This window comes from Kryptolebias marmoratus, linkage group LG17 (assembly GCF_001649575.2).
Source record: "Kryptolebias marmoratus isolate JLee-2015 linkage group LG17, ASM164957v2, whole genome shotgun sequence".
Taxonomy (NCBI): Eukaryota; Metazoa; Chordata; class Actinopteri; order Cyprinodontiformes; family Rivulidae; genus Kryptolebias; species Kryptolebias marmoratus.
The window spans coordinates 1,913,212-1,926,264 of NC_051446.1; the positions used below are offsets into that span (position 1 = coordinate 1,913,212).

Below are 13,053 nucleotides of genomic sequence, written 5' to 3' on the forward strand. Positions count from 1 at the left end.
TATCACGTTTTAACAAGATACGTATCACGTTTTAACAAGATAATTATCACGTTTTAACAAGATACGTATCACGTTTTAACAAGATAATTATCACGTTTTAACAAGATACATATCATGTTTTAACAAGATAATTATCACGTTTTACCAAGATACGCATCACATTTTAACAAGATACGTATGACGTTTTAACAAGATGCGTATCACGTTTTAACGTGATAGCGTTCGATTTTTTGTTTTTCCTGCGTGATAGCAATGCGCTTCTGTAGCATTTACATCACATGAGAGAAACCAACTTTAAACAGAGGAAGTCTCAGATTTCAGCTTTGTAACAATGGAGCATTAGGCTTGATACTCAGTCATTTTCACTCTAATTAACATCTTCATGCATGTGATCAAAACTTTTCTCTTGTGAGCCAGGCAAACAAAAACCCTAAAGACCTAAAGAGAGGAGTGTGAATTTAGCTGCATTAACGAAACATGTCATGCAGTTTAAAACTTGGAACTTTGCATTCTTTGAATTGAGCAGCTTTATGGATGGGGGAAAAAAATCTTCAAATTCAGAACAGAAGTTCAGTTGCTTTGTTCTTTTTTTTTTTCGTCTTTTAAATTGCAAATGATCCTCACTTCTGTTGCAGTTTTTTAACCTCTACAGGTTCTGCAAAACACTTTAAAAGTGCTTTCTGTTAAGTATATTACACTATTTACAGCACTGTTTCTATTATCATTCAAACATTTATAAGCATATTGGTGGGGGGTACTTGATGATTAAACCCCTGATCCTCTACTTGAAAAGCAGTCTACCACTGTCTAAAGCCGCCCCCTTTTAGTGTGGTTACCCAACACTTTGGTGTGAAAACAGTATGAGATGATTCACATAACCACCTCTTGCTCTATTACAATAACCTATGCAAGCTGTCATTGAGTGAGTGGCTGTGCTCCTTATACAGAATTACAGTCCCTCGCAGGGCCTCAGGAGATGTAACAATCCTTTTAGACAGTCATTTTAGAGTCACCACTTTGTACAACGTGTTTTTTTTTTTACTGAGGCAGGAAACCAGGGTATCAAAAAAAGTAGAAAACACAGATGGGAAGAATAAACAAACTCCAGTTATAAAAGTCCAGATAAAATATGAACCAGAAACCTAGCTGTAAGCCTAAAGCGCTGATGATCACGTCACCCTTTTTATCATTGCCATCTCTTTTTTTGTCTTCGTCTTGTCACAAGAAATTAAAACAAATCTATTTCTTTGATCTTGTGTAAATAACAAAGCATGCCTGATTAGTCCTTTTCATAGTAACGTGATGAGGACAAAATCATTCTGTCAAATAAACAGTTTTTATGGGACTTAAGGCAGCTCTCAGGTCCTCCCAGTTCATCTCAGTTTTTGCATGAAATTCGAGAGGAGACTGGAGTTGGGGGAGGCATTGGGAGATCAGTTGCTAATCTACCCTGAAACTGGCTCAAACTTCTTTTAGGATGCACACAAATGAGTTTGATGGAAGCCCCAGCTTACAGAGGATTCACTTTCTTAGTCATTTTTCTGCTCTCCAGCTATAATGAAATTAAAGGTCATATATTACAAATATAATTGGGTGTTATAAACCCTCTTATGTGAAAACATTTTGAGAGCTTCTGTGAAATTTCTGAGCAGAATGACTCCCTCTGACACTCAAGCACTGAAGCAGTTTGCTGATAAAAGTGAAGACGGATTTCTGTTGGCTGCAGGCTCATCGTGAGGTTGAGTTGTGAGATGAAAAATAAATATTAGAAACCAACCAAACAAAGTGCTTTAAACAGTCTCTGAATACTTGTCACTATACTACTTAGTTTGGTGCAACATTGCCATCTCCTGGAGTACACCATAAAAATATTTAAACATTTTTAAATTAAAATATTCAACCGATGTTTGACTAAAATAAAGGCTTCTTTTAGTTTTTAGATTTTACTCTGATAAATTTTTACTGGTTCAGACTAAAGCTTTTTTCTGCATTCAAAACGTATTAAAGTCACATAACACTACTGTATTTTATTAAATGGAAGCAAATTAGTGAAGGAATTGAACCATCTACTAATGGACAACTACTTATCTTAAAAGATTCTAAAGACCAAAGCTGAATTCCAAGGAGCTAGAGGATTCTAGAGCTGCATTTTGACAGTTGCACAGGACTTCTTTTTGACATGAAACATCCCAAGAGGAAAGTGCTGAATGGTCATGTCTGAAAAACCATGCCAGTGTTCCATAATTATTTAATGCTCCAGACAAATAAACACATACAAGACAAGGGCAAAAACATTATTGCCTTTTTCCTTTCAGCAGCTAAGGGCATTGAGCAAACTGACAAAATCAGGACAAGATCAAATAATTATTTCTCTTATGGCCTCTGGTCACATCTGGCATACATTATTCTTTGTCCTGTAATTTCTTTCCACAACACAAGTAGAACCTTTGAACTTTCATGTCTCTTGCTTTAATGAGTGCTTTGTGCCATCAGCCTGGTGATTTCCTGAGGATCTACAACCTGCTAGCAACCCCAGGTTCCAATAAAGTGCCAGGCCTCACCAGGAGCCAACCAGTGGAGGAGAATCACCTAGCTTTTCATCTTCACGGGGGAACATCGTTCGGGAGAGGCATTCGGGTTCTACCAGAAAACAGCCTTGATGTGCAAGAGCTGAAGAGGTACAACAGTAAAACCAGAAACAAATACATCTCAAAATTTCATGGGTCATACTTCATTACTGCACAGTACTCTGGTTTCTGGTTAGAGTTCTGTTGCATAATTGAGACAAAGAAACACAGAGCAACATTGATGTAGACCGGGTTTCTCCCAGCGGGGGCCACCAGGCTAAGCTCCGCTTGTTTATTATAAATACGTCATTTTTTATACATGTTTTTTTTCCACCCGCTCCCTCAAAACCGCTACCTTTATCTACCTCACCACGCGAGGGGACGCGTGCCAACAGTGACGCAATCGCGCTGTCCCCACCCCTGCGCGAAGGTCCCGCGCATTGTCTTGTCATGCATCTTTTGTATTGGATGCTCCTTTCAAAATGGACGATTTTGCTGTTCTAGCAAAGCTGGTTTGTTTGTATCAGCATTTATATGATCCCTCTATGAGAGATCACAAAGATAATCAAACGGTTCAAAACTCATGGAAGGAGATTACTGCTGCAGCTGATAAAAAGGAGTTTATAGACCACAGAGGGAAGAAATGTTATTCCTATGATGGGCGAATCACAACTAAAGCAAATAAATCATTGAAAGTCAAACTGAATGCTTTAAGTTGAAACATCCTCTCTGTATCACAGCCAGAAACACAACAGCTCTTCCTTCTGAATACATGCAGCCATATTTGACGTGACAACCATCTGCTCTCCTTTTTTACCGTATTTCCACTGGTTATGTAGCGTACTGCCCCCTGTCTTTTCGGAGAATACTGCACCGACGTAAGCGCCAAGTATAAACGCCTCCACTGCGCGCTCAGGTCCGCTCGCTGTTCATGGAGCCCTGCGGGACTCTAATGAGCCCTGAGGCTGAGCCTCCTTCAGCTACCTGGAGTTAGCATGTTGTCAGAGCCACAGCAATAAACATGGAACAAGTGGGTTTAACCAAAAATGGTTGGTTGAGACGAAATTCAGCAGGTTGCTTTACAAGACTGAATACGGTAAGCATGTTTTGTACTTAGTGAAAATATTATCCTTGTTTAACAGTAAAATTATGCTATTATATTCAGCATTAGATATGCACAGTACATTACAGCATCTGTTTGTTTTTCATAGTTCTGTTCTTGAAATGTAAAGGACAAAACACACAGGCACTTTGTGCTGCAGTGTCCTGCAATATTTCTCTACACTGATCTAATTTTAAATGTTGACTCTCCTGGAAAAAAAATTAATAAATAAATAAACATTTTTATCTGTACTCACTCTCTGTATGGACAACCAGGTTCCCATAGTAGTTTTATTTTTTTTCTGTTTTGTGAAGTGAAGTGAAATTTATTTATATAGCACTTTTCAGCATCAAGGCGATCCAAAGCGCTGTACAACAGAAACAACAACAGAATCAAATACAGCAGGTACACAATCAAACATACCTAATCAAATATAGGGGTACAGCAAACATCATAGAAACATCATAATCAAATACAGATCAATCATGTATAATCGAAATGAAATATAGGATAATCTAAATGAAATCATGAAACTAAACATATCTTAACAAAATTAAGAAGTTAAAGCTGAGCAAAACAACAACCAGGCTAAGACAGTCAAAATGTGAGCTAAGATAAACTAAACTAAATGTGCAGGAAGGCTAAATAAGCTAACATAAACTGAAACATGACAATGCTAAGCTAAGGGTACAACATGACTAAAAGTACCAAAAGGCCCGCTAAACAGCCAACATAAGAATTACTAAGATAACTAAGCTAAAATCACGATCAAGTTAAAGCTGAACTAAGCAACAATTAGGAATGTAACAATCTAACAATATCTAAAATATGAGCTAAGATAAACTAAACTAAACTAAATGTACAGGAAGGCTAAATAAGCTAAAACATGACAATATTAAACTAACTTTCTAATAGTACTAAAAGGCTCGCTTTTACACAGCCAACATTAGAATTACTAACTAAGGGAGGGAGGGAGGGAGTGGAGTGACAAACAGCCAAATTCCAGATCCATTCCAGGGGGGTTAGGAGACAGACAGACAGAGAGAGAAAAGAAACACATCCGCTTTCCACCAGAAGCAGAGAGAATAAAAAAAGTTTATTTTAAGGCACTGTTTCTTGTCAAAAGCTTAAAAATGCATGAGGAAGGATTGAGTAATATTTGAAGACCAGCTTTATGACTCAAAATGTCATCATATAGAAAATGGCAAAGAAGATATTGCTTGATAATCTATTGCTTAAAGCCTTGGCTATTCTGATAAGGAAGAAAAAATATTAAGGTAATATTTTAAAGCTGATCATTGATGTTATAGCTCATTTCAGCTTGACACATCCTATGTGCTTTAGTGGCATTAATTGCTGCAGCATTCCCGGTGTGTTTTAAGCCTAATACATGTAGAAGTCAGTAACTTCTAGCAAACATAAACAGATTTAAATTCTTAATATTAGTCCTCTTTGGCCTGTTCAGACCTGTTGCCTAATTTCATCCTAAAGGTGGTATTTCTGCAAGTAGTTGGCAAACAGCATTCATGAAGGAGCCTCCGAAATGTCTCCAGAATGTCTTGCAACTTTTGTGAGGTTCTCAACTTTCTCACCTGAGTGCAGCCCTGTTGCTTAAGTTTTGAACGAGTTCAAAATATTGGTGCAACAACTTTTCTCTTGAAATTGTCATTGTGTGTGTCTCCAACCCATCTCAAGAACACAGGAGCACCACTGTTACAGAAAACACCCAAAGAAAATGTTCAGGTCTAAAAACTACACTGGTGATAAATAATACTTATTGAAAAACTAGTCCAAATCTGCCTGTCTATGTTTCTAGTGTACTTCAGTAAATTAAATCATAAACTTGGGGGCGGCTGCTGAGGTGGTTACAAAGCAAGGCAAGGCCGAGCAATGTGGGCGGAGGTGGGCAGCAAATACACAGTTTTGCAAGCAGTGTGCACAGAAATAGTGCATGCATTTTAAAATTTGGCCATTCAAAACATTGTGCATTTGTCAATTGGTTGAAAACAGAGTTCAGTGAGACTGGAATGAATCTGTCATCTATTTTCTTGCAGTGTCCCCTTAATTGTGAGGGATTGTTTTCACTATTCTCCCAACTGTTGCATCTCGGTGAGATACCACCTTCAGCTATCAGATTGCAATTGAATATAACTAAATACAGGTTTGAAGGGCCTCAATGCACTTTGAAAACATTTTCACTCAGTCCCCGTCAAACAGTTTCTCCTTCTTAATGAAAACATTTCTAAAAACATGGTAGTGTTTATAAAGTAAAAATGTTGTAGAAATTGTTTTGATGTCCAGACTACCTTCAAAGGTGGTCTGGACCCCTTTTATCCGCAAACAGTAGTCTGGGTGCAATCTGCCCTGTGCCCATCTGGAGGACCTCTTACTAACCTAAAGTGTCCCCTCACAATATACTTGTCTTTTTTTGATTTTCAACTTGTATATCTATTGTATGGTCTACCCTCTTGTTATTTTATTGTGCCTAAAAACAAGCACTTTGGAGCAGCAAACCAAATTTCATTGTAATGCAAATTATAATGACAATTAAGGCAATTCTGATTCTAACAAGCAACAGAATTAATTCTTAGATGTCTCAACAAAAAAAAAAAAAACTCAATTCAGCTGCCAGCTAAATAAAGATAAATGAACAGCTGCAATAACTTCCTTTCCTTTTTGTTTTGGGGTGTTTTCTGCTAAAGTTTATAATGAACCATTTATCCCAATCTTTCTTAAGAAAAATGTATGTTTTGTTGGAATTTTATTATTCAGAGTGAATATAGTAGATATATTTGTAATATAGTTCAGATGTCTGAATGTAAAACAGTCCTGTGTGATTAGAATTTTTTTTTTTTAGAATTATTACCTGTATGTACAGTATTTATGAGCAAGTGTATTTGTGGTCTAATGTCCCAGAACCTGAAGTTCTTGTCCTTGTTGCTTTTTCCCTGTAGAGTTTTTGAATCTTTCCCTGAAGATCCTAAAGATGAACTGAATGAAGTCTGGGGCACTCCGCCAGAGTCTTTGGGTATGAAAGATGTCTGCAAGTCAAGTTTTATAGGATTCACTCTGGTATGTAGCTGCAGATCCTGTGAAGATCCATAGATCATGCTTCTTTTGCTTCAACATGGATCTGATGAATAAACTTTTTCTGATGAGTTTTTGTTGATAAATATTTAAAACTTTAGTCCCCCTTTTTAATAGATAATGACCCCACTACAACATAATCAATTATGCAAATTTTGAGTGGTCTTTGCCAGATCTTCAGGGTCTCCCTATCATATGTAACAGAGTTCAATTCTGTGCAATTTGATTTATTTATACAGCGCTAATTCACAACAGTCATCTCTGGGCTGTGTAAAAAAGAAAAACAAGTACAAATAATGAATCCAACTCAGATCCAGATTCATATCCAGTTACAGTTAATTCAATTCTGAATATAATACAATGGATTCACATACAGTACATTATGAAATAAAAGTTATTTAAGGAAGCCTGCGCATTGCAACATATCTTTACTTCCTTGCAATCCCCCATCTTGAACAGCACAAAGGTCACAGTGAAATGGAACAATTCCCTTTTATTAGATAGAAACATTCAGCAGAACCAGGCTAAGGATGAGCAGGAGTTTGAGAGGACTGAAAAAAGACACAAACACAGAAACAAAGAAAAACACCTGTTAATGACAGCAACAATTGCCTGTATAAACTGGTGTAGATTCTCTTGGATAGTCTTGCATGTATAAACTTGGAGAGTAGAGAATAAAAACAGCAGCAGAGTGAGGAAATGTGGTCAATTTGTCCTCCTGTAGTCGAAGCCTATAGCAGCATCACTGCGAGATGGCTTAGGAAGCCCAAGCCAACCCTAACTATAGTGATATTACATAGGTGGAGGAAAGCTATGCTGGTAACATTCTTAATGTGGGGGATAAATTATATATCTTGATTAAAAATAACATTGAGGTTCTTTATATTTGAACTGGAGGCCAAATTGATGCCATCCAGAGGTAGTGAAAGGCTGCAAAGTTTGTTCTTAAGATGCTCAGGTCCAAAAACCACATCTTCTCTTTTGTCAGAATATAGAAGGAGAAAATTAATTGTCACCCAGGTTTTTATGTCTATAAAGTATACTTGTGCTATGACTTTATTTACAAATATTTTCACTATAGGAATACATTGAGATCTCTTCAACTCTTTCTAAAACATTGTCCTCTTTGAAATCTGCTTTATCATACTGGCTCTATTTTTGTCTTCTTATTCTTCTTTTAGGTTTTAGCTAACATTTAGCTACTTTTACCTTTTAGCTATCCGTTTGCTACTTTTAGCTTTTAATTAGTCTTTTGTTGCTTTTAGCTTTTAGCTAACCTTTTGCTGCTATTTGCTTGTTTTGCTAGCATTTTGCTACATTTAGCTTTTAGCTAGTGTTGTGCTTCTTTTAGCTTTAACAACTCAGTTTTAGCTTTTTCGGCAAATATCAGCTAAATTATTCATAAATAAATTTTTTCTGTGATCATCTTTGTCCTCGTTACATAGTGAATAATGCTTTTTCAGTTTAGCATGTTAGCTTTAAGTCATGAGTATATCAGTATGTACAGTATCTATTTTGTCTGTCAATAGATAGATGAGTAAAAAAAAATGTTCAGTAAACATTTGCATTTTTTGACACAAATGCAGGGAAGGTGGGTTGAGGAAAGAATCATGGCAATGATGACTATCCAACATCTGTTGTTTAAATACCAAAGCATACTTTCCAGCAGCAGAGACATGCAAACCATGACCGTTCATCCAGTGACTTATTTTCTCACTGATGAGTGCATGGATGGATGAAGCTGCAGGGGTCTACTTCCATTAGCAGGCCCTTCTAAAGGCCCATGCTTCACTGTGGGTCAAATGAAAAGCCAAAAGTTTGAATATGACCTGAAGGTTTCATTGCAAGTGGAAAAAAATATGTAGAAAGAGTTCCTTTCCAATAATAAAAAATCTCTGTGACCATACCTTCAGGCCTGATGATGGTTGTGTAACTCCAAGTAGAGAAAACATTTAGGCTATAGTTTATTTGATTTAAGTGGACAATCATTTTGTCTTTTTTAATAATGTTTTTGTCAACTTTAATTACTCAAACACTTTGACCTTCGTCAGACTTGTCATTTAGTATTTATTTATTTATTGTGCTTATTTTAAACCTTGGGCGACACAGTGGTGCAGTGGTTAGAGCTGGGTTGCAGCCCCCCCGCCTTTCTGTGTGAGTTTACATGTTCTCCCCGTTCGTATGTGGGTTTTCTCCAGTTTCTCAGTTTTTTTATTCCCACAGACTAAAAACATGCATGTTAGGTTAATTGGTAACTTTAAATCGTCACTAGGTGTGAGTGAGTGTGTGAATGGTTGTTTGTCTCATTTGTCTATGTGTCTCGGTGATGAACTTGCGACCTGTCCAGGGTGTCCCCTGCCTTTCGCAGTGACTGCTGGAGATAGGCACCAGCTCCCCCGAGACCTGGAAAGAAAAAGTGGGTAAAAAAAGTGGAGGGATGGATGGATTTTAAATGTGTTGTCTAATGCTCAGTAGTTTGTCTGTTTCTGTATCTGCTTTCAGATGGTGGCACAGTGGAGGGGAGTGGAGTGTTTACAGGTATGAACACAATACTACAACAGCTCACAGAGTATGGCTTTAGTCCAGTTCTAAAATGAACCACAGGTAATCAGTCCCTTAGTCAATGAAATGTCTTAATGTAGTGTATGTGTGAAAGTCCATTTAATAACAAACAAGGTTGTAAATTTTCTTGGGCCCAGTCAAATCTTATGCTTCTTATCCAACAAAATGTAGAGGGCTCAGTCATTAATTTGATTTTAACGTTTATTAAACTTCAACATTTCCTGAATTCTGTCAGAGAGAAGCTGCAGCCACCAGATGATGCCGGTGACGCTGTCCCAGTTGAAGCAAAATCATCCAGATGGGGCTTACCATGTCAGAGTCCAGCTCAGGTCCTACGAACCTCGAAGACTCTACCAGTCTCTGAAACTCTTCTGTAGCAAGTGTTCATCAATGTAGGCTCATACAGACACGTATACTTAACTGAATATTTACGAAGAATAACATTTGGTTTTTATCTGCTTGCCTTATCTGGATTTTTAACAAGCCACATCAGTGGAAACTACACCCAACAGATTTATCAGGAGGTGATCAAGCACGATTTGTGCCTGGATTTAAAGGAATTGTTTGGAACTTCTGAAGTAAAAAGGTTATGAACAATGAATACCTTACCTGTTATAGAAAGCTTTATGAACAGTTTGAGAAATACAGTTTTCGTTCAACTTGGCTGGCATACTAATGGCTAGTCTGAAGGCAGCTGAGACCAGAGTGGATTGCTGCAGACTCAAAACTGTATTCTGAAATATTCCATAGCGGTTCGCATGAACTGCTGTAAAATTTTTAAGATGTCAAAAACTGCTTTGGAAGTGGTTCCACTCAAACCATATTGATGAGTTGGTAAACAGCAATGAAATGTTTGGAGATTGAAGTTGTTTTAATTGCAGCAATCCAGTTTGGTCTTGGCTGCATTTGGACCAGTCTTTAGCTCATTAATCCTGTCAAACTTAAACTCTTTCTCTAAACTGAGGTTCAAAGAGCTATCTACAGTAAGATATTAATTGTTCATAACCTTTCCACAGAACTTACTTTAAAGTGCCCAAATTATTTCATTTTATTTGTGTGTAAATGCTGATTCTGCATTCACACTGTTTTCCTATTGTTTATTTTTTAGTATTTTTTTGCAACCTCTGAATATGCCATATTTTGTGCTATTTCAGTCATTCCTATAACAAAATGTTCAGCTCATTCAGAAGATAGCTACTTTTGAATTGTGTACCTTTTATTCTTTTCAAAATATTTTTTACTTTACTTAAAAATCTTTTGCCTGTAGAAATACACTGAAATCACTTCAGTTTATTCAAAAATATTGTTCTTTTTGAAATCTGCTTCTTGCTCTATTTTTGTCTTCTCACGCTACTTTTAGCATTTCACTAATAGTTTGATACTTTTAGCTGATATTCTGTTTCTTTTACCTTTAACAACTGAGTTTCATCTTTCTCAGCTGCATTTTCACAGAAAATACAGTTTGTCTAGTTTCAGTTATCGCTTATTATTTGAATGATTATTCAGTATTTGTTTTTTTTGTTTGTTTGTTTGTTTTTACATTTTTTTGCATCTAATTACTTTAGTATTTTTTCAGTAATTTTAACCATTCAAATATTCAATGTTTAGCTTATTCAGGTGCTATGACCTTTGGTATTTGTAATTTCAATACTTTTTTGGTTTCATTAAAAAGAATGGAAATTTGAAATTTTACCTAATATTAATTTTTAAGTTTTCATTGTCCTAATTTTAGGTTTTAGATACTGTTTAGCTGATTTTAGCTTTTTGTAACTGTTACACAACTTCTAGGTTTTTGCTACCAACCAGATTTTTAGCTACAGATCTGCTAATTTTAGCTTCTGTGCTGTATGTTTTAACTTTGGCAATTCACTTTCAGCTTCTTTAGCAAATTTCAACAGTCATTCAGCACTCATTTTCACAGAGAATACAGTTTTGTTTTGTTTTTCAGTTTATAAGGAGAAACTGGTAATTTCAAACAAATACCATGCACTTTAACATTCATAGCCTAAGCTAATTTTCAAATCACATCCCTATAAATCAACATAGACCCTTACTTAAGCAAGCGTGAATGATTCATAAAAGTTCCTAAACTAAAATACAATATCTAATATATGTATTGGTGTACTCTGATCTCAGTCAGGACATTCCAGATGATGAATCGGTGGCAGGAATCTTTTCTGAAGCATCCCAGCACTTTGAGACCTGCTGGTCTCCAAAGTGGCTAGAATCAAGACAAGCGAACCTCCCCAGATCCCAAGGATTCCCAAGTCAGGCACTGGATGTTCTTCCATGCGTCCAGCTCCTGTTTCAGAAAGAAAACAAGGACTTCATTTTTCTCAATGGTAAGGGACTGAACCTGGCTTCAGTAATACTCTTCACTGTCATATTGCGGTTTTTTTGTTGTTGTTTTTTTTCCTAAGATAAAACGCTTAAACAATATGATAAGGCATGTTGCATAAGATTCACTTCCATTTAATCAAACCCACAGAAAAGAAACTTCTCGTGGTTATTTTTCAGGTTCTACACTGGAGGAAACGTGTCAGTTTGCAGCACGCGTCCAAAACATTGTTCCTGTGACGTCATCGGGAGGTCACCTGAATCTGCTTGACTTGTCTGCACCGTTCCTGTTCAGAGGCAGAAAAAGATATTATGGGTCGGAGAAGCAGCTTGAACATTGAGTACACTGTGAAGAAAAGTGATTGTTAGACAAGAGGCTCTGTCAGCTGTAACTGTTTGTGTTGTTGGCTGTTGAAGCTTTTTGTAAGAGCTCTCAGTATGAGGACTACACTCTTTAATAACAAAGTTGTCTCTTGATAGCATTGGGTTCTATCAACATGATGGTCCTAAAACCTGCCAGAGTGTAGCCAATGCACAAAGGCAGACTAATGTTTTTGCCCATTTCTGTGTGTGTAAGTAAGGGCAGCAACTTTGGCTGCTTCTTCAGCTCATAATTTCCTGTGTGTGCTGCAGGTGTAAGCAGTGCTCTGACGCTGTACTGAGGAAGCCAAGCTTTGGCAGAGAGGAGGTGATCGATGAGAAGCTTCTTGCAAAAGGTAAGACATGTTCAACAGGTTTTTTAGTGTTCTCTGGAGGAAACTGCTAAGGTGGACAAAAGACAGAAAACAGCCTGCAAAAGGCCAGATATCCAGTGAATCCATTTTATATAAATAACACCTTGTAACTGTATTCAGAATCTTTGAAAAGTATTCACATCACTGACATATTTCCTTTTTTGTTGCTTTATGGGTGCAGGTGTATTATTTTATCAACCAAAAGTGATTGCTTAAAGGGATTTACTCTATAAACTCAGTAATTTTTGTAAAACTGTTTTTCATCAGTTAGAGCTCAAAGTATTTTTTTCTCTCTGTAGTTTAACACATCTAACAGGTGAAATTTTTGCAAAAAATGTTTAGACAAAACTGCTCCAACTGCTTTTGGTTACATGTTCAACAATCTTGAATGTTTTTTTACTGGGCTGCGACTATGGAGTTAGATTTGTTTCACAATTATTCAATCAAAAAAAAAATCATGTCAAACAAAAAAAGTAGTATTCAATCAAAAAAATAATAATGTCAAACAAAAAAACATCTTAAAAACTTTTTAACCATAAAAATATTTTTTTACGAAACAAAACAAAACAAAAACGAAACAAAAACGAAACAAAGATTTTTTTTTTGATTGAAGTCACTAATTTTTTGTTTGAAACTCTTTTTTTTGGTTGAGTCGATTTTTTTT

The 13,053-nt window shown here is 36.5% G+C and overlaps 1 protein-coding gene across 7 annotated transcripts in view; it reads left to right on the top strand.

The window, feature by feature from the left end:
- Nucleotides 1–13,053, top strand: part of pot1 (protection of telomeres 1 homolog) — a 134,741-nt gene that overhangs the window by 114,086 nt on the left and 7,602 nt on the right. For 5 of the 7 annotated variants that reach the window (XM_037980784.1, XM_037980788.1, XM_037980787.1 and 2 more), the window contains 7 exons: nt 2,494–2,678; nt 6,624–6,697; nt 9,232–9,294; nt 9,554–9,710; nt 11,455–11,660; nt 11,836–11,971; nt 12,289–12,371. In XM_037980784.1, the coding sequence (XP_037836712.1) occupies nt 2,494–2,678; nt 6,624–6,697; nt 9,232–9,294; nt 9,554–9,710; nt 11,455–11,660; nt 11,836–11,971; nt 12,289–12,371 (904 nt within the window). Of the gene's footprint in view, nt 1–2,493; nt 2,679–6,623; nt 6,698–9,231; nt 9,295–9,553; nt 9,711–11,454; nt 11,661–11,835; nt 12,014–12,288; nt 12,372–13,053 lie in introns of those variants that run through there. The other 2 variants (XM_017435587.3, XM_037980789.1) reach the window with 2 other exon arrangements.